Here is a 27,374-nt window from a genome sequence, read left to right as displayed (position 1 = left end):
GGATTTCAAGCACAGTGAATATAGCAGATACGAAAATTGCTTGATATAAATGGATGAAAAAGAGATATTCCAAACTGAAAAATCCAGTTCTGTGGAAGAATTTCTATAATAATGAAAACCTCTTGGAAAGATATAAGCTTCTCCCTTTTATTGAATGTGCGTACTGTAGGGAGAACAACCTTCGTTGCGACAATGTAGGTCACATTTTTTTTTCCAACGGAAGTAAAATGTTCATACTACAAACAGCAGCCAAGGAAAAGGGGACGCGTTAAAGTTTTAAAGAATAAATTAAAAAAAGTGCTTTGTATAGTTCTCTGAATAACCCGTAATAAATTGGACGGATGTTTTGCCTTTCAATTGTTCAAGATGTTGGTTCGAAAATGTTTAAAAATTGTGCTTTAGACGCTGCTATGCTGTAACAGTTTTCGTGTGTATATTTGTCGGACTTCCGCAATTGGAGAGCATCCAAATATTTGGTCCGGTTAGCTCTTCTCTTTGATTAACATGGATTTCATTAGGATAATAACATTTAATCCATTGTCTCTAATCAGGGGTTAGCCTATATTTAGATTTTTTTAATTCTCATAATAAGATTATTCAAATGAAAAATGTTTTGTAAGATCGTACTTAAACAAATTTCGCCGTGAATCAGATGCAGCGCCTCCTACGAATACTTTTGAAAAAAGAGAACTATTCTCGCCAAGGACCTTTCATCCAGTGAATAGTTTCGTTTTGGGCTCCTTGGACGAAATGTATTGCGTGAGGCGAATTGTTTTGATGTAACTGATGTTTATTGTTAGCTCATTTCGGCTTTAAATGTGGTCGTTAATCAGTTTATATTAGTGTTAATGCTAAGTTGCAATGAAACTTAAGTTGAGTGCAATCTTGTGTAGTTTAGTTGTAGCTTTACTTAACGGATTATGCGTCTCCTTGTCATTTGCGATAGGTGAGTAAAGTTTTATTACTATCCTTCTTAGCTTATTACATCTCTTTCCTCGTTTGTTGTTAAATGCCGTGAATTTAAACATTAGTAGATAATACCTGTGTAAGATTTTCTCGAACGATCTTAAACACCACTCGCCTTTCCATTTTTTTTTCTAAATTTGTGATGATATTTTAACAGATGAGTTAGTTTTCCTGTTTATTTAATGTATTGATTAAGAAACAAAACAGCTTCACAAAATCAACGCATTCCGAAATAACATTTTACGCATCCTTACATAATTTCTAGCTATCTTTAATCTGTTCATACATTTGAGCATAGCATCTAAATATAATGGGATATATATGCTCTATGACAGTTTGAAATCGATGCTTTTGTTATTATATAAATCTGCTTTTAAGCTTAGTTGGGATTTTTTTTTTTTTTTGTATAATAGTCGTAAGATCCTTTATGTGTACTAGTATTTGGGAATTTTATGTAGTTTATGTAAGAGTAGTGATTATAATTTATAAGAGAAGTAACATTTTATTCATCATGCCTTAAAATTCTGACAGATTTGTCATGAATTTCTGTAAAAACAGTTATGGTGGAGAAATTTTCTCTCATGTTTTTATTTTGCATGAATTCAATGCTTTTACTAATGTTATTTGAATATTGATTGTACTGTGTCTGTCTGATGACCTCTCTGCATTGCATAAAGTAAAGACTGAAGTGTTAGTATGTTTGAGAGGTTTTTAGTTTTAGTTAAGTTTTTAGCTTATATTGCTTTGTCAAACTGCAAACTTATTGTTATGCTTATGATTTTGTATGCAATTGCTTTGATGATTTGATATAAACTTATTGTTATGCTATTGAGCAGCTTTATTGTATTCTAAATATGGTCTCAGTCACAAGTACTTCAAAATAATGGATTTTTTTTCTTTTCTTTTGAGAGCCCCAACAAATGTTATATGGAGATGGGTGCTTATGCTGATAGTTTGTTCCAAATTTAAATTTCTGGAAACAAGCTTGCTACCTAGGAGTTTTTGCTGTTTTTCTCAGAGCAGGAATATGAGACATTTTCTGTATGGGAAAACGATGTCTAGTGCTGATGTGGTTTACTGTAGTAAATTAAACAGGTCTTTAAAGAAAGTAGGTCTGTAGGAGATGTTATGTGATGCAATTAATGCATTTTTGGGAGGTGGATGGGCAGCAGACACCTATATTATTTTGATATTTTAAAAAACAATTTCTTTGAAATACTTGCACTTCAGTTTGTAGAGACGTTAAGTTATTTGGAAGTGGGGGACGTGAAAAATGAGCAATGCCCACGCTGCGACTCGAACTACGGACCTCTTGAATACGTGTCGAGCGTGTTGACCACTACATCATGAAGGCGGGAGAAATACCGGTACTATTCGGTTTCAAGGGCCGTAAAAAAATTGCAGCGAAATTGTATGCGTGAAAGCGCCAAATCTAGCAAACACGTCCATTTCACAGCATGCCAAATCTCGCATACGCGCTGATTTCAGATTGCGTAAGTTTATATAGTTCTATATTTCTTAAGACTCCATTGAAATACTAGTTTAATTTTTAATTCCTTTTTTGATATCCTATGGATTTAACAATTTGGGAATTGCCTATGATGAAAAGGCTGCGACAGAATTTTGGATAAAATGCAGAATCATCCACTGCTTGATGCGCTTTTAAGAATTGCACGTACTCGGTATCCATGTACACATCAACTTATTTTCACTTAAAGAAAATTCCCAGAATTGCACAAAAATGGCACTGCGCACACCCTTGACTTTATCTATGTACACATCGACCTATTGTCACTGAAAAAGTAAAAGAAAATTGACAGAATTCCAATTGTTTTTACCCTTGTAAAAAGTGGCAAAGAAATAAGCGGGCGATTCTGCACTTTACCAAAAATGTTTTCAAAGAAAAGGCATCATTCATTATAGAAAATTATGTTTGAACAACCAACGAGATGACATTATGCTTTAGCGATAACTCGGTAACGAATTATTATATGAAATTAACCTTTCATCTAAATTAAAACATCAATATTTAGATAGTTATTTACTATTATACTTCCTTTCTTGCATTAGAGTTGCCCCAATTACTTTTGGCAGCACTGGCATCAACAATAGTTTGTCGATTTTTTACGGCCCTCGAAACCGAATAGTACCGAAATACCTTATATACTCCCCCTTTTAAAGGGCAACTGGGGATTAGGGGACCCAATCGCCAAATTCTGGTAGTGGAGCATCATCATCCATCACCGTTTTTAGTTTCCGAACCACTGTAGAGACATTAAGTTATTTGGAAGTGGGAGACGTGAAAAATGAGCAGTGCTTTCGCCGGGATTCGAACGACGGACCTCTGAAATGCGTGCAAAGCGTGCTGGCCAGTACACCATGAAGGCATGCTAATTAGGCGGGAGAAATACCTTATAACTTTCTACAAATTTTTCTGTGTTTATTATATTCAAATAAATTTTTTTGTCATTTATTTTGTTTCTAAAACATATAGGGTTTTACTTGTTAATTACTATATTTGCCAACGTATAAGATGCACTTTTTTTCTTGAAAATAGTCTGAAAAATCAGAAGCATCTTTTGCGTCGATACATCATTTGTGAATAAATGTTCCAAAAGATGCTGTGAAAGCAGAGACAGTGGTTAAGTTTTTTAAGAAGTGTGACATTAGTAATGCACTGGATGGTGCAGAAAACCCTAACTAATGTGAAGCAAATTATTATTATGTCTGAAGCAATGATGAAGTCGTGAGAAGCTGCTGGTGTATAAGACACAACCACTTTTTTATACACATTTTTGAAGGATAAAATTTTATTACTGATCATTATAATTTTGCAAGGTTCTTATTATTTTCTCAGTTGGGCGTGGCCTGAAATGCCTCTCTGCAGCCCTGTTTCCATGTTCTTTAGCATACACAATCACACATAGTTTGTATGCTATGTTATAGCAATGCCAATGTTGCTTTTAAGCCATAACTTACCAAAACTTTAAGAAAACTTAACAGTAAAAATTTCACACACTTAAAAGTCGCCCAAAAAATTTGGAAATTTTAAACGAACCCAGCTGTGATTGTTGATGACAGCGCATGCACATTCACTGAGCTTTGCATAACTGTTATATTCCCACACTCTGCAAGGAAACAAGAAATGAATGTAATCAAAAACTGAATCGACGTATAAGACACACCCCATTTTTCAGACTTATTTTCAAAGGAAGAAAGTGCATCTTATATGCCGGCAAATGCAGCAATTTTTTTTATTTAACTGGAATTTCAACCACAAAGGCACTTGTGCTACAATATCAGCCACGGCTCTTGGTTATGCAACTAAATAGAACGGTCAGATTTAAGTGAAATGTGGAACAGTAGTCGGAGATTGCACAATTAAGTATTACCAGAAGCTGGATTAGTAACTCTACCTGGAGCATCAGAAATAAAGGTTTTGCCAGTGATAGAATGCAACTATTAGAGCTGGCAGGAAACTTAAGAGATAGTGGTGTATGCAGAAGACAGAAACATGCTCTGTCTTAAAAATCTCAAAATCTCAGTTTAAATATTGGCTATCTCATTTGCATTCTGGTGAGGAATATGAAAAGGAGAAGTTAGAGCAAAGACTTAAATCATAAAATTACTTAATTTAAATAATAACCTACAGACAGTATATATTTTACTGTAAATTCTAACATTTTAAATTATTGTTATATTTTCTGCATTTTTTAAGGAGGAAATTTAAACAGAATTTAAATTTCTTTTGCTATGTGTATGTATCTGATGAAATTTTTTATAAGGTTGTCATGCTTCTGTGAATGAAAAACTTAGTTTTTAATTTCGTATGTGAAGAGATTGCAAAGAAAATTTAAATCCATGTCTTTATTCTGGTTTTTATGTACAAAAAAAAAAAAAAAAAAAAAAAAAAATTGCTTTACTTTTATATATTGAAAAATCTGTTCTAATAATTTTAAAATGCATGTCTTTTATTTACATTGTACTAAGTATGTCAATAAATAAAAAAAATAAAAAAATAATAATAAAAACGGTTGATCTTTACAATATGGTAACTGGTAGTTTGGAGGCGATAAAGGTTACTACCTGGCACTTTGGTAATAATGTGAGCAGTACTCAGTTCCGATTACGCATTATTTTGTGTGAGGGAAATGAGAGATTATGGTATATGTCATGTGATATTAATGGACGAATTACGGTTCTTTAATCGGAAAAGGGGGGAAATCGGGGAAAAAATCTGGAAATTTTGTATTTGGCTTTATTGTGTGTTGTGTGAAACAGTGTTCGTGAATTTTTGGATCCCATGGCCGTAACTAAAGTGAATTCGAAATGGGTATTTATGTATGTATTAATTTAATGTATGTGCTCATTTATATTTTAAGTAGTGTTTTTGAATTTAATTATATTTTAATTAAATGATAGTTATTTTGTGAATTTTATGTTTGTAGGAATTTGGTATACGTTTTAGTTGAAGTAAACGTGCATGGAAATAATTTAAATATCTGACACTAAGTATTTGTAATGGTTGCGGTAGGAATTCGTTGGTGACGTGTATAATGTAATAGATGATTTAGAGGTAAAAGTTTTTGGATATTTTATTTAATTTATATGTGGAAATGTTCATTACTTTTTCGCGATCAGGTAATTTATATATGTTCTTTTTACCGGGTTTAAAGATTGAGAAAATTGTCCTGTATTTTCGTGAAATTTTTCTAATTTATGAGAAAAAAGCAGTGTACATGGATATAGCGAAGAGTGTGCGCAATGCCATTTTTGTGCAATTCTGGGATGTTTTTTTAAGTAAAAATAAGTCGGCGCGTACATGGTTTAGTGATATTTTAATTAAATGATAGTTATTTTGTGAATTTTATGTTTGTAGGAATTTGGTATACGTTTAAGTTGAAGTAAACGTGCATGGAAATAATTTAAATATTTGATACTAAGTATTTGTAATGCTTGCAGTATGAATTCGTTGGTGACATGTATAATGTAATACATGATTTAGAGGTAAAAGTTTTTATATATTTTATTTATTTTATATGTGGAAATGTTCATATTTGGAAAGGGTAAATACTTTTTCGCGATCAGGTAATTTCATATATGTTCTTTTTACCGGGTTTAAAGATTGAGAAAATTGTCATGTATTTTCGTGAAATTTTTCTAATTTATGAGAAAAAAGCAGTGTACATGGATATAGTGAAGAGTGTGCGCAATGCCATTTTTGTGCAATTCTGGGATGTTTTTTTAAGTAAAAATAAGTCGACGTGTACATGGCTTAGTGATATTTTAATTAAATGATAGTTATTTTGTGAATTTTATGTTTGTAGGAATTTGGTACACGTTTAAGTTGAAGTAAACGTGCATGGAAATAATTTAAATATTTGATACTAAGTATTTGTAATGCTTGCAGTATGAATTCGTTGGTGACGTGTATAATGTAATAGATGATTTAGAGGTAAAAGTTTTTGGATATTTTATTTATTTTATATGTGGAAATGTTCATATTTGGAAAGGGTAAATACTTTTTCGCGATCAGGTAATTTCATATATAGTCTTTTTACCGGGTTTAAAGATTGAGAAAATTGTCATGTATTTTCGTGAAATTTTTCTAATTTATGAGAAAAAAGCAGTGTACATGGATATAGTGAAGAGTGTGCGCAATGCTATTTTTGTGCAATTCTGGGATGTTTTTTTAAGTAAAAATAAGTCGGCGTGTACATGGTTTATGTGTATGTGTTAGTTTGAAAAACACGTAAGGAGTGTGGTATTGTGCACTTTTTCCCAATTTTGCAGTGAATATTTGTCATGATTAAGCAGTTTTGTTAGATAAAATTTCGGTACTATTCCGTTTCGAGGACCGTAAAAAATTGCAGCGAAAATGTATGCGCAAGAGCGCCAAATCTAGCAAACGCGCCCATTTAACAGTGCTCCAAATCTAGCGTACGCGCTGATTTCAGATTGCGTAAGTTTATATAGTTCTATATTTCTTACGACGCCACTGAAATACTAGTTTAATTTTTTAATCCTTTTTTGATTTTAAATCCTTTTTTCATATCCTATGGATTTAACAATTTGGGAATTGCCCATGACGAAAAGTTGGAAATAGAATTTTGGGTAAAGTGCAGAATCATCCACTGTTTGACGCGTTTTTAAGAATTGCATATACTCGGTATCAATGTGCACATCGACCTATTTTCACTATTTCTGTGATTTTCATAAAAAAAATCACAGAATTGCACAAAAATGGCACTGCGCACACCCTTGGCTTTATCTATGTACACATCGACCTATTTTCACTTAAAATGTAAAAGAAAATTGACAAAAATCCAATTGTTTTTACCCTTGTAAAAAGCAGCAAACAAATAAGTGAGCGATTCTGCACTTTACCGAGAATATTTTCAAAGACAAAGCATCATTCATTATAGAAAATTACGTCTGAACAACCAACGAGATGAAATTATGCTATAAGTCGGTAGCGAAATAGCGATGCAGCAGTTATGTTTAACAATTTTTATATAAATCATAATAATGATCTGAAATAATTATTTACTCTTATGCTTCCATTCAGTAATGTTTAGCCTTTTTGGAACAGCTTTAGTATAGCCCACCTTCAAAGTTTGGCGAATTTGGTTTGGCGCCAAAGCACATGAAATACGTTGTTTTGAAAAATGGTTGCCATCCAGATTTTCGAGGAAACTCCGTGTTTAAAAAAATGGTAGCCATCTTGATTTCACCAGAAATCGTGGATAATAGAAATAAGTTTATGACTATTATACACGGTTTTAAGAGAAAGAAATATTAAGAAATGATTAATAAAAATGATTAAGGTTAAAAGGATGTAATTTTAAAAACAATACCGGAAACCTTTAATAAATAATTTGGTGTGACGTCACAATGTATTCTCCATGCTACGCGTAATTTGTATTTTCTCTTTAAAAAAATAATGAATTGTTTATTATTGTAAATCAACATCAAATTCTTTAAATTTACATTTCTGAGCTTAGGCGTAACTGAAAATAAGTATAATAAATTGTTTATATTTAAAATTATCATGATACAGTAAGCGAATTCTACCAGTTATTACAACGATAAAGAACGTCGCAGTCTCTCATACTTGTATTTCATACAGCTTCCATATTTTCAAAGATTTTTAAGCTTTAGCATTTATACAAATAAAAAAAGTTTTTTTTAATTAATACTCTGGAACATATCAATTTTATCATATTTACAAATTAACGTTTTGCTACGTAACAACATAATCCCTTATATACCAGTAAGTAGACAATTTTAATTATTTTCTAAAAATTCTAAACTTCACATTAATGAAAAACAGGTTCTTAAATTTCTAAATCACAGTATATTCTCTGTAGGCACGCACACTAGAATTCTACACATAAATAAATAAAAAATTTAATTTCTCGCAATGAAAGAAAATATTATAAGAAAATAAATACTACAAATTAGGAACACTAAGCAATGCTTCACATACACACACACATACAGTGTCTCACAAAAGTAATGGGACACTTGTGCTTTACAAAAGGAAACTGTAGTAAAATAAATTAAAAAAAATGTGTAAAAATTTTTTGTTGGTGTGTTTTATACTTAAATTTAGTAACAATTACTACATAACATACATTTTCTCAAAATATTAAAATATCAATTTAATAAAAATACAATTGTTTAGAACGGAGCAAAAAATGGCTCACATAAGTGATGGGACACTTACTTTTCCATCAAATATTTATCCAAAAATTTTACTTTATAAAAGGTTTTAATATTTTTACTTTTAAAACATGATTTAATCTTCTTGGGATGGATTCGACTAATTTTTTTGTGATTTCTGGAGTGATTTTACCCCATTCTTCTTGAAGCACCGATTTTAATTGTCTTTCCTGTGTTTTCTCCACACCAAGATTTTACCGTCAGAATCAAATATATTAAATTTACTCTCATCAGAAAATATAACTTCATTCCAGTAATCAGAATTCTTATTTATGTTGGATTTTGCGAAAGCCAGTCTGAGGTTTCTATTCTTTTCACTCATGAAGAATTTTTTCCTGGCTGCTCTACCGTGATATCCAGCAAATCGAATTACTCTTCCAATAGTCTCAGGATTAACAATTACTCCATATAATGCTTGTAAATCAGCAACAACTTTGGGAGCACTCATTCTTGGATTTTTTTTAATATTTCGAACTATAATTCGCTTTATTCCATTGGATAGCTTTGATGGTCGGCCAGGTCTTCTTTATCCTGAATCATATGATTCTTTTTATATCGTTTAATGATATTAAAAACTGTTGAATGACTCAGGTTAACGGTTTCAGCAGTTTCTGTAATAGAATTTCCACGTTCAATATGCAACTTAATAACTAATTTTCGAATTTCAGGCAAAGTTTATTTTCGTTTAGCATTCATGGCTGCACAGAGATAAAAAACACAAAAATTCCAAAACAAACTGGAGAGAAATACTGCAGACGATTGCGATAAATTATTGCCAATTGCTTTGAGTAAAAATAAAAACCCCAAAAAATATTTTTATTGCTTACTTCAGACGATTTTTGTTGCATAGTACGTAGTAGTATCTAATGGTGTCCCATCACTTATGTGAGCCATTTTTTGCTCCGTTCTAAACAATTGTATTTTTATTAAATTAATGTTTTGAGAAAATGTATGTGATGTAATAATTGTTACTAAATTTAAGTATGAAACACACCCACAAAACATTTTTACATTTTTTTTAATTTATTTTATTACAGTTTCCTTTTGTAAAGCACAAGTGTCCCATCACTTTTGTGAGATACTGTATTATCAAAGAACTCGTATTATCAAGTGCGATTAGGATTGCAAACACTACGTATTATAATAATGAGGTAAAAGTTACTTATAGGGTCAAAGTTTACAGTTTTGCTACTGTTGAGTAGATCGTCGGGCTATCGATATATATCGTAAGTCGGAAAGCATTATAAACATATCAAAACCAAAACATTAAAATACGATTTAAATGAAAAATGATGTCTTAAATATAATTCACAATTAAAACAACAATACAAATTTAAAATACACAAACGATATGTTAAACATTGCATATAAAATACGTTACATTACAGCTCGTCATTACACATTATCTCGTTTTCCTTTGTAAACAACGATCCGTATTCGCCCGAAAAACATCAAAGCTCGGTGTCCATGTACACATCCATCTATTTCCACCTTAAAAATATCAGAGAATTGCACAACCTCGGCATTGCGCACTACATTGGCTCTGCCCATGTACACATCGATCTATTTTCACTTAAAAAAACATCCTATAACAGCGCACAAACTAGGGGCCGCGCACAACCTCGGAATTGCGCACTACATTGGCTTTCCCCATGTACACATCGATCAATTTTCACTTAAAAAACATCCTAGAATTGCACAAACTAGGCACCGCGCACAACCTCGGCATAGCGCACTACATTGGCTTTGCCCATGTACACATCGATCTATTTTCACTTAAAAACACATCCTAGAATTGCACAAACTAGGCACCGCGCACAACCTCGGCATTGCGCACTACATTGGCTTTGCCCATGTACACATCGATCTATTTTCACTTAAAAAAACATCCTAGAATTGCACAAACTAGGCACCGCGCACAACCTCGGCATAGCGCACTACATTGGCTTTGCCCATGTACACATCGATCTATTTTCACTTAAAAAAACATCCTAGAATTGCACAAACTAGGCACCGCGCACAACCTCGGCATTGCGCACTACATTGGCTCTGCCCATGTACACATCGATCTATTTTCACTTAAAAAACATCCTAGAACTGCACAAACTAGACACCGCGCACAACCTCGGCACTGCGCACTACATTGGCTCTGCCCATGTACACATCGATCTATTTCCACTTAAAAAAATATCCTAGAATTGCACAAACTAGACATCGCGCACAACCTCGGCATTGCGCACTACATTGGCTCTGCCCATGTACACATCGATCTATTTTCACTTAAAAAAAATCCTAGAATTGCACAAACTAGGCACGTGCACAACCTCGGCATTGCGCACTGCATTGGCTTAGCCCATGTATATAGCGATCTCTTTTTACTTAAAAATCAGAAATTGAATAAACTCTGCATTGCTCATATACTAAGAAATCTTCTTTCACTTAAAAGAAATCGGAGAATTGCAGAAATTCGCGCATAAGCAACTCCATTGATTCGCGTTGGGAAATAAAAAAAAAAAAAAAAAAAAGTTTCTAGAAAAATTGAGCTTACTACAGGCTAATCAAGATCCTAGCCTAATTGATTTCTCAGCCGTACATTTCTTGCAAATACTACCATTCGATGACTTTTTCTGATTAACTAATCAGCATGGTATCTTACATTTTTCACAGAAAACGTTATCTTTCAATAATCGACAATCCATCAAAAATCCTCTAAAAAGTTCATACTCTATTGTTAATTCATACATAAAATATCTGTTCCCAAAATTTTACGCTTGTTTGAAAACTCCCACCTTAAATTTTCCTTTATAATCTCCTGATATTTAATTACAACATCACTAATAGCAGTTTTAGAGCAAGCAATAACTAAATGCAAAAATATCAGCTCAAGTAGCCAAAAATATATATACAAAATAGTATTCACGGTATCTGAGCGTTAAACAATCACCAACAACAGTGTTACGAATTGTGTATTTAGATATTAATTTTAGTAGAATTCTAATTTAAAATGTTGTATTTCCTCCTGCAACGCAGCGTGAGACAAATTTTAAGAGAAATCTATACCGGAAAAGTAAGAATACAGGGCACGTGCATTAAACTTTGAGTAAACGGATGTGTCGGTAATTTGTATTGAAATTGAATAAATGTAACTGACTACTAAATTAGCTGTAACCGTAATTCCATCCTCTTGTTTACATTGCGTTTGGCGAATAGTATGGGTTACCAGATAATATCATTTATCGCCGCTCTTGGTGGATTTTTTTTTGTTTAAAATTTCAGGTGGGCTATACTAAAGCTGTGCCGACTAAATTAGCTGTAACCGTAATTCCATCCTCTTGTTTACATTGCGTTTGGCGAATAGTATGGGTTACCAGATCATATCATTTATCGCCGCTCTTGGTGATTTTTTTTTTTTTCTTTTTTTTGTTTAAAATTCCAGGTGGGCTATACTAAAGCTGTGCCGCCTTTTTCATATAAATTATAATAATAAAAAGTATTATATGAAATTAACCTTTCATCTAAATTAAAACATCAATCTTTAGATAGTTTTTACTATTATACCTCCTTTCTTGCCGCAATTATTTTTGGCAGCATTGGCATCAACAATAGTTTGGCGACTTTTTACGGCCCTCGAAACCGAATAGTACCAAAATTTCTAGCATAAGTGTAATTCGGCTAGTAGATTGTTGGAAGAAGTGTTCAGTAGATAAAAAGAAAAGAAACATGTCTTTACTTCGTGAAGACAAAATGGCGGCGGGAAAAAAAAAATAGAGGGTTGCTGTAGGAGAGTTGGTCACCAAATTTTCGCCAAAAAAACGCCAAGTTACCATAATGTAAAGATCAACCATAAGAACAAAAGGCTCTACTCTTATATGCGCCCTAAGATCACCAAATGTGGCGATATGTGTTCTGTGCTGGTTTTTGGCACTATTCCGTGCTGTGGGATGGTTTGGTGGACGATGCTGTTTGCATGGCAACCCTTTTGATGCTAAAACTTATAGACGTGGTGGCAAGATTTCAGTCGTGTATTTTAGATTGTGTGCAAAGTAAATTTAGTATTAAAAGCTACGATGTTGGAGTTGTTAATGAGTCTTTTGTTTACGGGTGTGTTTATGCAGATAAAAGTGCATATTTGGAATTTCCTTGGGAGTCGTGACTTTTAAAACAGAGTTTGGCTTGTCCGAAATGCAGAACTGATATGACAACTCGGACAAAGATTGGTGTTTCTGATAGACTTGTGTGGGTTTGCAGTCAAATGGTTGTTAGTAAAGTATGTGGCTGTCAGCAAAGTTTAAGATTTAGAATGTGGTTTTCGTATACAGTCAAAAGTCTTTAATCCGGACTCGTCGGGACTTTTGCGATTCCAGATTATGGATTTTTTCGGATTAAAGATCATCAGTTTAAATCTGGTAAGATGGCATGCAGAAATTATACAATTAAAAATATGAAATCGTAATTTATGAAATAAAGAGCAATTGCGATCTAAAGGGTATCGAAATTTACAAAAAAAAGCTTAATATTTACTTGTTTACTTTATTAAACTTTTCTTTCAATGCGCACATGCGTAAAGCATACATTACGCATAGTCGAAATTAGAAAATTGCAACCAGAAAACTATTTTATGCGTATTCGTGATATTTATAATGACGAGGAAATTGATTTAAATCATATCGGAGTACATCGAGGTGAAACACTACATTTAGTAAGGAATTATAAGCCAAATAAAATAAAATACATCTGCCCTGAAGATATGAGGATAGTGCTGACAGATCAACTTCCATTTCATTGTGTGCCGCGACATCCCCTCCCGCAGAGCAGAATGAAATTGATAAACAAATTTCGGAATGGTTACAGAAACGAATCACCTCTCTGTCACTTTCTTCGTGCCTTTATCCATTTTTTGCAGCAATTCCACTTTTTGTTTAATGGACATCGAAACATACTTTCGATTTGTAGGTCCTTTGGCAGCTCCAGAATCGGAAATTCTATTTGACATAATCGAAAGTTCAAGCTTTATTTCATAAAATTGCTCTAACAGTCTGCAAAAAATAATAAGCCGGATCCAATTCGAAGATTAAGGAACAACGCAGTCTGCAACATTAACTGAAATAGATAATTGGATAATTTTAGCTTAGCTTATACCGTCCGTTATACATTAAACGTGCATGTGTAAACGTATTATGCACATTCGGAAACGCATATGCACACATGCGTATTTAATGTTACACATGTGTAAAGGTATTACGTGCATGCGTAAATGCATTATGCGTTTACGCATGCGTAGGAAGTTTGTAGCTTTGTGGTCCGGATTATAGATCATTTCGGATCATGGACATCCGAATTAAAGACTTTTGACTGTAGTAAGTTAACTTTGGAGGAAGTTTTTATCGTTACTTTCGAAATTTTGAATCGCAGAAAGACGTGTGATATAGCAAAATCGTGGAACATTTGTTGTTGACGGACATTGTGTGACTGGTAAAATTTTATTCATGTATGTAAGTGCATTTTATTTTGTTTTTATTTTGTAGAATGTTATGTTCATTTTTTTTTAACTTTAAATTTGAAATTTATTGTTGTTATATGCAATTCGTAGATTTTTTTAAAATTAAAACATATCGCTGTGTACATGGATTCTTGTCAAATATTTTTAGTTAGAAACATTACATTTTTGATATCTAAATTTTTTGTTTTTGTTTTGGATTTTTAGCTTAAATTGTGTGTTCAAAATGTGTTTTTTGCATGTGCAAAAACCCCGTTATTGGAGACGTTAAAGTTCGAAATGAGGACAAAACATTTAGATAGTAATATGGCACCATGGAGTTTCTCGCCAAAAATGTTTGGCGACCTGGGGCGCATATAAGAATAGTTCCAATAAAAATTCTTAAATGTATCGATATCTCAGTTTTAATTTCCTTGTAATTATAATAAAAATTGCAGTAGTCATGGCAGAAATTATTCTATAGTTTATCACAGCTGAAACGAATTACTGAAATGTATTTAATATTAAATCAATAGTTATTTAATACAGTACAAAGTCCATAATCTTGACGTCCATTATTCGGGATGATCTATAATCCGGACCTCAAAGCCACAAACTTTTTTTTTGTATGCTTTATGCATGCGCATTTAGTACAAAAAAAAAAAAAGAAGCAACTTAAACAACTTGCATTGAAGGAAATGTTTAATTAAGTAAACAAATAAATATTAAGCTTTTTTTTTTTTTTTTTTTTGTAAATTTTGATACCCTTTAGATCATAATTTCTCTTCATGCACATAATGCGTTTACGCATGCGCGTTTAATGTTACGCGTGAGCGTTTAATGTTTACGCATGCGCACTTAGCACAAAAAATGAAGCAAACAACTTACATTGAAAGAAATGTTTAATAAAGTAAACAAATAAATATAAAGCTTTTTTTTTTTTTTTTTTTTGTAAATTTTTATACCCTTTAGATCATAATTGCTCTTTATTTCATAAATTACGGTTTAATATTTTTAATTGTATAATTTCTGCATGCCATCTTGCCAGATTTAAATTGATGATCTATAATCCGAAAAAATATGTAGCTACAATATAATCCGGAATCGCCGAAGTCCCGACGAGACTGGATTATGGACTTTGTACTGTGTTTTACTTTGTAGTAATACTATTGTATTGTAATATTTTGATTTAATACAGTTTCTGATAATTATAAAATACAGTCAAAAGTCGTTAATTCGGACTCGTCGGGACTTCGGCGATTCCGGATTATCGATTTTTCCAGATTATAGATCATCAGTTTAAATCTGGTAAAATGGCATGCAGAAATTCTAAAATTAAAAATATGAAACCGTAATTTATGAAATAAAGAACAATTATGATCTAAAGGGTATCAAAATTTCCAAAAAAAAAAAAAAAAAGCTTAATATTTATTTGTTTACTTTATTAAACATTTCTTTCAATGTAAGTTGTTTAAGTTGTTTTGTTTTATGTGATAATACTTTCTTTTAATTCTATAAACTGACATAATTTCTTGTTCAGTTACAAAGTTCCGCTGTTCAAGTCCCGTAATTGCTGTGCCTAGAATTCCGACTAACTTGTCAATCGAAATTTTTTCATTTTCACTAACCTCTCTGTCACCTTCTTCATGTCTTTATCCATTTTTTGCAGCAATTCCACTTCTTGTTTGATGGACATCGAAACATACTTTCGTTTTGTAGATCCTTTGGGAGCTCCAGCATCGGAAATTCTATTTGACATAATCGAAAGTTCAAGTTTACTTTTATAAAATTGCTCTTACAGTCTGAAAAAAGTAATAAGCCGGATCCAGTTCCAAGATTAAGGAACAACGCAATCTGCAACATTAACTGAAATAGATAATTAGAGATAATTTTAGCTTATACCATCCGTTATACATTAAACGCGCACGTGAAAACGTATTCTGCACTTGCGCATACGCATATGCGCAGTCGTAAAGGTCTTACGCGCACGCGTAAACGCCTGTGCGCATGTGTCAACGCGGCGCATGCGCAGAAAATTTTTTTTGCTTTGAGGTCCGGATTATAGATCATTCCGGATTATGGGTTTCAAATTAACGACTTTTGACTGTATATGATCTGCTTTTAATTAGTAATTCAGCTTTCAGATGGTAGCATTAAAATTGGTTGTTTTAATAATTTCTTTTATTATTATTATTTATTTTAGCTACCATTTCATCACACATTTAATTTAAAAATAACATTTTAGTGATGTCGTTTAAGAAACAAATAACGAATTAAAAGCAGTAGATCATATACTACCTGTTTACATATTTTCTATTCCATTCAAATCAATTATTGGAGGTTACAATAGTTGAACACAAGTTCACTGAATTTCAGATAATTTGTGCTTATTGGGTGTATGAGTTTGTGTGGATAACCAGGAAATAAAGTTAATCTAAAAATTATACAGCATATTTTAAAAGATGATATCCTCAAATATTTTAAAAGAAAATATGAATGCCCTCTGTATGTTATTTAATATCGACATTAATTAAAATTAAAATAAAAATAGCATAAAATTTTAGTTTCTTTGCAAAAAATATTTTAAATTATTTTGTTTCCATTTTGATATTATCAGCTATGTAGCAAATATGCCCCAAAACTATTACTTCATTAAAATTTGATTCATTCTTACTCTTTCATCTTGGGTTTTTTCTCTTCTGACTTCTGTACAGTTACTGCATCCAAAATATCTTGATATGTAAAATAACACTTATTGTTCTTTTTTTTTCTGCAACTACTCATAGATGTGGTCAGTACTTACATTTGGAAATCCAGAAATTGTTTCAACAATAACAAATTCTTTACCTCTCTGACGACAGAATTTTTTTTTTCTTTTTTTTTCTTTCTTTCTTTATTTATTTTTTATTTTTTACAGTATCAGAAATGTGTTTTTGGATCTGAGTTAGGGTTAAGTTTTTATTTACATTCCAAACATATAGAATTTATTATATGAAAAATCCCAAATTACTTTCAGTCTTTTGATAAATTTTGCAAAGTTATTGTAAACATTTTTTTAAACAATGCACAAGTAATCTAAACATAGATAATTTGTAGTTCAGTGTATTAGTTCAACTTCATTATTGCTAGGTATGCATTATCAAGTATGGCTGAATATAATTGATGCTATGACATTAGCTATAATTAAGAAATTTTTTATTACATTGATGCTCTTTATTTCAGATGATGTTGTACATCCTGTATCTTTGGAAATTTCTGTGTATGAAGTATCTATAAACAGAGTAGAAATTGATTGGCATTATAAGGAAGAAAGTGTAGCATCTGAACTGTTATGTGAAGTAGTTTATGGTCCTGTTGATGATGTTACACAAGTTGAGGTTTTACCACGGATCCAACTATCAAATAAGCACATTATTAAATTGAGCCCTTTGAAAAATAATGTAACGTATCATATGCACATGGTCTGTCACAATGGCACAGGACAGAAAATTCAGTCAAATGCTCTGCAATTCACGACTGGTATGGTATTTTATATTTTATTAATAAATTTAAAAGTACTTTTTTATGAGTGTAAACTGTTTAAGATTTATTTTAGATTACCGATTTGTGTTGAAGAAAAAAATAAAATATACATTTCATGCATTGGCAATCAAATTATTTTAAAACAGCAATAAGAATGTAAACAGAGTTGAAAATAAAGTTTTTGCTGTTTCTGCTTCCCAAATCTGAATTTTGCAGGAAAAATTTAATTCAGATTTTTAAATATTCATAAATACTTTAATTGTATGGTGTTTTATTGTATCGTTCAGTGACTAAAAATGGACAAAATGCACATTTTAATGAAATTTGAGTTTGTGATAGTGTTTAACAAAAAGTATGTTCTTAGTAATATTTGAAACTTTGTGCTAAGTTATCAAGGGAAATAACATAAAACGTCTGATAGTTTAACATTTTTACTTCAATAGAAAGAAGTCAAGGATAATCACAGCAGCAAATATTTTATCATTATATTTAAAGTTCGACTGAACAGTAGTTTCAAGATTTGACATCTGACTACAAGAACTGGAATTACTGAATATATTAGTGACAGGTCAGTGATCAAATGTGAATTTTCACCTGGAGGAAGGAGAGGAAGATTTTTTTAAGATTATTTCATCTTAAATAGGTATTTTCTTACAAAACTCTCACCATAATAAGAGACGATTTTTTGCAGTTAGTATGTAAGTGTCGTTATGACTTCTGCAAGGCAGACATCATACTGCAAGGGCTTGTTCCTGGTCAGTATTCCTCCTTAGCAGTGTAAAAGTAAAAAAAAAAAAAAAAAAAAGTTAGTATGTAAAATTACTTCTGTGTCATGGCAAAACCATTATCTGTTAAAAAGTTAAATAAAAACACTTGCTCAAAAATTTAATAATGTTTAAAGCGCTGCCTATTTGCTTGATGGAGCACACACAACATCGTCACAAAGTACTTTTCTTTTCCTGCTATAGATTCTAAGTATGTTTCCTCATATCCACGGAGTGTCCCTGGAGAATTGTACTTTGCTGCTGCTCCCCCCCCAATGCCGGATATCAGTGCTATATAGTAGGGGTGGCCAAACTTCAGGATAGCCAGAGCCACATGTTTAGATTCTGGAAATTTCGAGAGCTACAACTAGATGCCACAGTTTCTTATTTACATCATTATAAAAATAACAAAACAGATTTTCATGAATAATATTTGAATTAATGAGAATTTTGCTTTTTGTGTAAGTAATATGGTTGCAAATAAATATAAGTAAAAGCTTTTTTCTCCTATTATATTGTCAAGAAAATTTGTTTCTCTGAGCGTTAATTTGAAAAATAGGTTTAGTGATTTTTCTTCATTTTTAACTCATGCACATTCCTCTAGAAATAATAAAATATGTGAAACAAGATAGCATGCACAGTGGAGAAATTGCTATTCGAGAAGGGTTTGCATGAATTTTGTACAACATATGAGGACTTTCTGTTAAAAGGGAAGGATGCCTTCCTAATAGACATTCTAAAGCAACCTGACTTATACATATGCTTATCAAGTGCAATTTTTGTAGTTTCAGTGGTTTCTTAATCACTAAATTTTGCCTGTGATGCCACTGTATGGCACACTTTTGTATGTCATCTGAAAAAATTTGCCACTTCTCACCCAAGTAATTGATGTTCTGCTCTTTCTGGAAAATTCTCAAGTCATCTTAATAATTATAGACACAGATAACCTATTACAAATATCTCTTGGAAGCTTATCTAAATTTATGGTACATAAATTCTGTGATGTAAGTGTAATTACAGTTAAACTATTCTGCAATGATTGCAGAATTTTGAAGTATTAATTGAAATTTGAGCTAATACTCAAATATGTTATTTGGAAAATGAAACTCAAAAGTTTAATTACATATTTTTTTTTATAAATTTCGTTCACTTTTTTTTAATAAACATAGCTACATTTAAAAAAAATGTAGTCTCATATTTATTTTTTGGTACACACAGTTTTATTTGAAGAATCAAAACCTTATGCATTTGGTGAGCCGCAGTTTGGTCATACCTGGTACCAGAAGTGGGCACAGCTTGACCCACCTAACCAAACAAGTTGGTCTTATGGTCATAACAGGCCACGCCCAATTCAACAAAGGAAAGTAAGCAGAACATAAAATAGCTTTTCATACTTGGTATATAGTGTTGATGGAAGTCCACAGGAGACAGGTACATAGCACTACCGACAAGCGAGCTTAGCGAGTGGTGAATGAGTTTCTTTATGCTACAGTACAGCAGATCTCCCCAAAAAACTGTAGCCAGACATTTGGGAGAAGGAGGACCATATGCCCTTAAATCTGTTGTGTCCCATTGATCAGAAAACACTATGCCACCCATCTGCAATGGTCCCGTGAGCATTACATTTGTCTGAACAGGACTGGATAGTCTCAGATAAGAATAGCTTCTATCTGTTATTGGCTTTTAGTTACTAACTGATCTGGCATAAGAGTTGTAATGCCTCTCGTCCAGAAAATATCTAGGAAAGGGTCCAATATCTGAGATGCAGTATCATGGTACAAGCCAGCATCATGAGTAATGACTGCATGCTGCTATATGTGCTTGTAACTGAAACTATGACTGGTCAAGAATACATTGATGCAGTTTTACTGCCTCATGTTGTCCTTTTCCATGGTGCTTTCAGTGATAAATTTGATACTTTATTGTAGCTATATATACTATCTGAAACGTTTTCTGTATTTATTCCTGAGCAACCTGGAAATGCGTCAAAGACCAGTGAATTGTCTACTGATAAGCATTCTTTATCAGAATCATCTGAATCTGGTCTTGAATTTCTTGGTCCGCAAAAAGGTCTTAGGACGTATAATTTCGTCATTAGAATCATCATTGATAAACTTGTTTTCGCAGAAACAGTTCGACAAACTCTCTGAGAACAGTTCTTCATTATCACATTCTATTCTACTGTGGTCCATTTTTAGGAATTTACTGTAAAAAAAAAAAAAAAAAAAAGAAAAGAAAAGAAAAGAAGCACTTAGCCCCCCCCCAAAAAAAAACATCAAATGCAATAATTCTTAGAAAGCCAGTTTTGTCGTCTGCTGCACTTTAATAACAATCTGCACGAAATGAGTTTTAATCTTTTTCTGTGCTTTAATAATAATATGCACAAAAGTAGTTTAGTCATTTCCCATGTAAGATGTGTTCAAATATAATAAAGTACAAGGGGAGCAGTAATGCCTGAATAATCATGCAGCTAAATATTGATAGTTCATGGGCAGTTTTTCACATTAAAATGTGTATCCCTTCTTCCATGTGTGAAAATTCATGTTTTCGATATTTTTACCAAAAGGTGTCACATAAGCAAAATTGTTTGCATCTGAAGGTTGTGCTAATTTTAATTATTTTCTAAAGTGGAACAATGCTGCTAATTGTCCAAGAGATGTTTAGTTAATGTATTATTTTTTAAATCCCTTATCTACATTTCATTAGATATTTTTTCCCCTAAGGGTCCAAATCTCTGCCGCATGTTATGCCATCCAATTCTTTCCATGGGCGTAGTTCTAGTCCAAGAGAGAATTACTATTCCCGTGATGAAGACTATGTTCGAACCGTCCGCTCGTCAAGTGTCATATTGGGAGCTGTATGTGGAATTGTTGGCTTCTTGATAATTAATGTGACAATCGTTATGGCCGTACGAAAATATTCCCATCGACAAATGAGACGACGACGGATTCTTGAAATTGAGTAGGTGTTTAAATTTATTTATATATTTATTACCTTGTTTGGTGATTTTATTTTTTATAGAAAAACAAATTTCTATATTCTTAAAACAATCAATAAATGATCTCTGTATAGCATGTGTTTTTTTATCTAAACTTATAAATAAAAACTTGATAATATTTTCTTGATGACTTATGATATTCACTTCTTAAATGTATTGCAATTTAAGATATATGTAAAATGGTAAAAAGAGTACAGTACAAAGTCTGTAATCCGGACTTGTTGGGACTTTGGCGATTCTAGATTAGTAGTTTTTCTGGCTTATACATCATCAATTTAAATCTGGTAAGATGACATGCAGAAATTATACAATTAAAAATATAAAACCGTAATTTATGAAATAAGGAGCAATTGGGATCTAATGTGCATCAAAATTTACAAAAAAAAAAAAAAAAAAAAAAAAAAAAAAAAAAAAAAAGCTTAATATTTATTTGTTTACTTTATTAAACTTTTCTTTCAATGTAAGTTGTTTAAGTTGCTTCATTTTTTGTGCTAATACTTTCTCTTTAATTCTATAAACAGACATAATTTCTTGTTCAGTTACAAAGTTCCACTGTTCAAGTCCTGTAATTGCTGTGTCGAGAATACCGACGAACTTGTCAATCGAAATTTTTTCATTTTCAATAACTTCTCTGCCACTTTCTTCACTATCAGAAGTGATATTTTCTGGACCTAGAACCATACTACAGATTTCGCCGTCCGTTAATTCATTGATGATTGGGGCATTGTCGTCGCAATGAAAAACTTCTGTTATATCATCTTCAATTATTACTGCTTCTCCGCATTTTTTTACAAAATCCAATAACTATAAAATTTCACCTTTAGTTTGCAATGTCCGAAAACCTTCAAATTCGCGGCTATCATCTTCATCGTCCTCACCATGAAATATGGTAGCTGGCCATAAATTATGCCAAGCATTTTTTAATGTATCTGAAGACACATCATTCCGCGACCTTGCGATGTTCCACACAGCAGATTTTATGCTAAAAATTTTCAAAAAGTCTTGAATAGTCTTGCTATTGTTCAAGAAATTTAACATAGATTTTAAAAATGCTATTTTATATTTGTATTTCAGCGCGTGCACTATTCCCATATCCATAGGCTGAGTAATAGATGTACAATTTGGAGGGAAGAAATAATACGGATACATTATCTTTCACTAAAACTTTAAGTGAAGCATGCGTCGAACAGTTGTCAACAATCAGGGCTATTTTTGAGTCATCAGGTAAACCAACCAAATTCAAATGTTGCCGAGCCTCGGCAACATTTGAATTATAAAATGATTTTCAAACCAATCATTCATCAACGCTTGTGTCATCCATGCTCTTTTATTTGCACAATATATTATGGGGAAAATAGTTACTCCTTTAAATGCTTGAGGTTGTGCATGTTTTCCGATTACGAAAAGTTTGCACTTGTGCGTTCCTGCAGCATTTGTGCATGCTAAAATTGTTAGTCTGGCTTTGGAATCTTTGACACCTGTTGGAGCCTTTTCTGTAGAGGTTGCCAAGGTATTTTGCGGTACATATTGCCAGAAAAGACCAGTTTCATCAGCGTTGTAAATTTGTTCTGGAGATAATTGTTCACTAGTAATGAGTTCAATGAATTCATCTGCAAATTGTTCAGCAGCTTCAGTATCAGCTGAAGCTTTTTCACCTGAGATTTTTAATTGTCTTATACCATGGCGATTTTTAAATTTGGTTAACCAAACTGTTGAATATGTGCACTCTTCTTCATGAAGTTCGTTTCTTCATGAAATATTTTGGCTTGAGCCATTAGCATTTGGACCTGTCAATGGCACATTCTCGCTGCCTGCCACGCTGTCTGACCCATTCAGTCATCACTTTTAATATAATGAACCCATTTTCTGTTATTCATTGCAAGTGGGGTGTTGAAATCCACAAAAAATTCAAAAAGTTCCTTTCTCTTTTTGCTTATGTCATATACAGTTGGCTTTCCAATGTCATACTCTTCGCATAATTTTGAGACAGATATGCCTTTATTTATTTTTTGCAGCAATTCCACTTTCTATTTGATGGACATCAAAACATGCTTTTGCTTTGTAGATCCTTTGGCAGTTCCAGAATTGGAAGCTCTTTTTGACATAATCGAAAGTTCAAGCTTAATTTTTATAAAATTGCTCTAACAGTCTCAAAAAAATAATAAACCGGATCCAATTAGAAGATTAACCCGCGAGTGTGAGCGCAGGTTCCAATGGACCTGCTGGATTAAAGAAACGTTTCTAAAAACGTACCTATTTTCCCCAAGCAGTTGTGATTCAGTGTAGTCTCCTCCAAGGCCATCATCTTTATGCCGAAAGCTTTCACGGGACATTTGATTCGAAGTTTTGTTTTGACAGGATCAGGTCTTTCAGATCCAGCGCACATATTAGCATTCTGTAACATAGTTCATTTGTGGTAGCACAGAAAGCTGCAAATATGTCATGTAATTTATCCTCTAAGGAAGGAATGTTACGTTTGCAAAAATTATTTTTCTATAAGGAAGAATGAACTGTTGAAGAAACTGATAATGAAAGTTATAATGAATTTTTTATTTCTCATGATACAGATTCAGAAATTGAGTTGCATTCTGAAAAGGAAAATGAGAATGACATTTATTGCTTTATTGGAGGGGGGAGACAATGTTCAAAAGAAAAGCCTAAAGTTGATGTTAGAACTCCTACTCGTAATATTATTACTGGATTGCCTGGAAACATTGCTAAGGAAAAATATATGCAGACTCCAAATGAATCATGGGAACTTTTACTAAGTGAACAAATGTTGCTGAAAGTCATCAGGCATACAAATATTTATGTTGCATCTATTTCTGATAGTTTTCAAAGCGAGAGAGATGCTCGGTACACAACTCTGATTGAAATTCACCCTTTTATAGGTCTTTTATATTTTTGTGACATAAGTCATCGCATGTAAATGTGCGGGATCTATGGATAACAGAACTGGCTTGGAAATTTTCTACAAAACTATGTCCTACAAACGTTTTCTTTTTTTTATTAAAATGTTTTGTGTTTTGATGACATAGGAACTCACGTCGTCAAAAAAGAATCAGATTAAACTTGCACCTATAAGAGAGTTTTTTGAAGAGTTTGTGAATAACTGAAATATTACACAATCGGTGAATTCATAACAATTGATGAAAAACTTGAAGCTTTCCGAGGAAGATGTTCTTTCAGGCAGTATATTCCTAATAAACCTGAATAATAATTTCTGAATAGGCTGAATAATAATATAATGAATTCCTAATAAATTCTTTATTAATGTAATACATTTTTCTATTCCTTTAAAAATTCTTACTTCGTAAAAAATATTATAGAAATTAAAATTAAAATTTTAATTTTCATAATTTGCATATTTTTAAAGTTTGATCATAATATTTTGGTATAAATGTAACACTTTTACCTGAAGAGTAACAATTTATTCTTCAAAAAACATGAGCCGGGTGCATGCTCGTGTAACTCAAAAGAGCATGCACGCTCCCGGGTTAAGGAACAGCATAATCTGCAACATTAACTGAAATGCCTTAGAATCAGTAAAGATGATTTTAGCCTAGCTTATACCACCCATTATACATTAAATGTGCATGCGTAAAGCATACAAAAAAAAAAAAAAGTTTGTGGCTTTGAGGTTTGGATTATAGGTCATTCCGGATAATGGACGTCCGGATTACGGACTTTGTACTGTAGTATATAAAAATATCAAAGGTCATTTGAAATAAAGAGAGCAAATTGCTGTAAAATTGACATGTGAAAATAGCTATATTTTATTTTAAAATTTGTAATGGTATCTTCCAGATTGACATGATAGGAAATCTGTTTTTTTTTCATGGTACAGAACTGCAAGTTGACAGTGGTGGTTCTAAATTAGAAATTATTTTTGAAGCATTATGAAAAATGTCAAAGGAAACCTTTTTGGAGTATTTATTGTTTTAAGATTTGAGTGATGGCAAACTGTCAGAATAAAAAGTATTGCCACTCAAGGGAAATGTTTGTTGCAATGCTCATGTGCAAATGATCCAGTGAAATAATGCATAGCTGTCTTAAATATTTTTTTTCTTTATTAGATAAGTGTATCATTGTCCACATAGTAATAATGTGGAATAAAATAATAATATTGCAAAATTTTTTTGGGAGGGGGGCTAGTAACTACTAAGCATTAAACTGTAATCAGTGTATGAGGTTTAAATTGCCACTTTAAATTTTCATGATTTTTATATTTTTAAAATTTTAGAATGTTTTGTTAACTTTTTGAAACTTTTGTGATAAAATCTTTGGAGTGTAGATCATAATCTAAAATTTTCAGATTTCAAATTAATTTTTGTAATATTTTTTGGTTAAAGTGGCATATTACTAAGATTAAGAACTAAGTTTCATATTTTCTTTTTTATTCAGACTATAATCCATGTAACTGTGATATACCACAATCTTAATGAAAGCACTGCTGAATAGATTTTTTTGGTTAGAGTAGACTTTAAGGTACTCCTTGTATTATGGCGAAGTTGTTGTTTCATTTATGGTAGCCTGAGTAGTTGAATGCTATGGAAACCCTATTGTGACGTAATCAGGTGCATGATTCTGGGAAATTTTGAATTATGGGATGTTTTGTAAGCACTTTTGTGGTGTGTTTTGGCTTTATTGCTTAGAAGGTAGAATGGCCGAATGTAGTAAGATTAATTTGAAGTTTCTGTACGATGTGGAACGAAAGAGGAAAAGAACGTTAATTGACTGGTGTGTAAATGAAGGTTTACTTAGTAGCCATTATGAGTGTCCTGTATGTAGAAAGGATATGTGTCTAGTCGAATGTAAAAACCGTTTAGATGGATTTGAATGGGTTTGTAGGAAGAATTCAGATGTGATGATGCCAATATACGGATTCGAGTTCAGATAATTTTAGGAAAGTTTTGGATCCTGTTAAGGAATTTTGTGTGCCACAGACTAAAGACGAAGGAACTTTTAAATAAGGTAAGTGGATATTTGATTTTTGTAGTGCTTAAATGTATAACATGTTCTTCCTTTTTTATGCTATTTTGTTGTTTGGTTTAAAATTTATTTTATCGAGATTATGTATTTTTTGTTTGCCTGTACTGTAGAATTGGTTGCTCCTTAGACTTTTTAAGTGAAAATATATCGATGTGTACATGGACAAAGTGCACAATACAAGTTTGTGCAATTCTTAGATTTTTTTAAAATTGAAAATAGGTTGACGTGTACATGGATAAAGTCAAGGCAGTGCACAATGCCATTTTTGTGCAATTTGAGGATTTATTTTTAAGTGAGAATAGGTCAATGTGTACATGGATACCAAGTTTTTGCAATTCTTTGTCTTGTTATTTTGGCTTTGTGTAGTGCAAAAATCGCCGTTATGCAAGCCAAAATAAGAAGTTAAAGAATTGCACAAATTCGGTATCCATGTACCAACAAAAATCACCAAGTTTCACCAAGGGGTACCCTAAAATATACTTTTACCATTTTTTTTAAAACCATATGTAGTCTCTTTGTATAAAAGACCTTGCTTAAATATTATAATATTAATCTTTATAGTTTTTTCTGTAATGAAAGGAGGTAAAAAAATTAAGTAGTATCACCAGAAATCAGTGATTTATAGTCAAGCGTGAGACATATTTAATATATCTTTCAAACCGTAATATATTATTTAGCAGCAGTGCCAACAGAGTGAATTAACAAACTACTTAACTATATTTTTATACCATCATTATTACAAAGTATCTATCATTCAAGCAGGGTTTATTTATTATTGTTTATAAGCATCTGTAATGTCGTTATTTATGTCCCTTAAATACGAGGCATATTCGGAAACTAAGTACCATTTTGAAAAAAAAAAAAAAAAATAGTAAAACAATTTTTTCGAAACCAATTTTATTTTTACATGAAAATACATGTCTTAAACTAT

The 27,374-nt window shown here is 32.2% G+C and overlaps 1 protein-coding gene across 1 annotated transcript in view; it reads left to right on the top strand.

Annotated features, from left to right (window-relative positions):
- Positions 1–697: 697 nt before the first annotated feature.
- LOC146997855 (uncharacterized) overlaps positions 698–27,374 on the top strand; it is a 47,610-nt gene continuing 20,933 nt past the window's right edge. The window contains exons 1-3 of the mRNA XM_085816216.1: positions 698–946; positions 17,390–17,686; positions 21,177–21,414. Of these exons, the coding sequence (XP_085672342.1) occupies positions 862–946; positions 17,390–17,686; positions 21,177–21,414 (620 nt within the window). The 5' untranslated portion in view covers positions 698–861. The remainder of the gene's footprint in view (positions 947–17,389; positions 17,687–21,176; positions 21,415–27,374) is intronic.

The sequence above is a fragment of the Stegodyphus dumicola genome, chromosome 4, assembly GCF_044657685.1.
Source record: "Stegodyphus dumicola isolate Sdum_Otavi_A_Nest chromosome 4, ASM4465768v1".
NCBI classification, from domain to species: Eukaryota; Metazoa; Arthropoda; class Arachnida; order Araneae; family Eresidae; genus Stegodyphus; species Stegodyphus dumicola.
The sequence above is the reverse complement of the archived record's forward strand: the minus strand, read 5'-3'. Positions and strand labels throughout refer to the sequence as shown.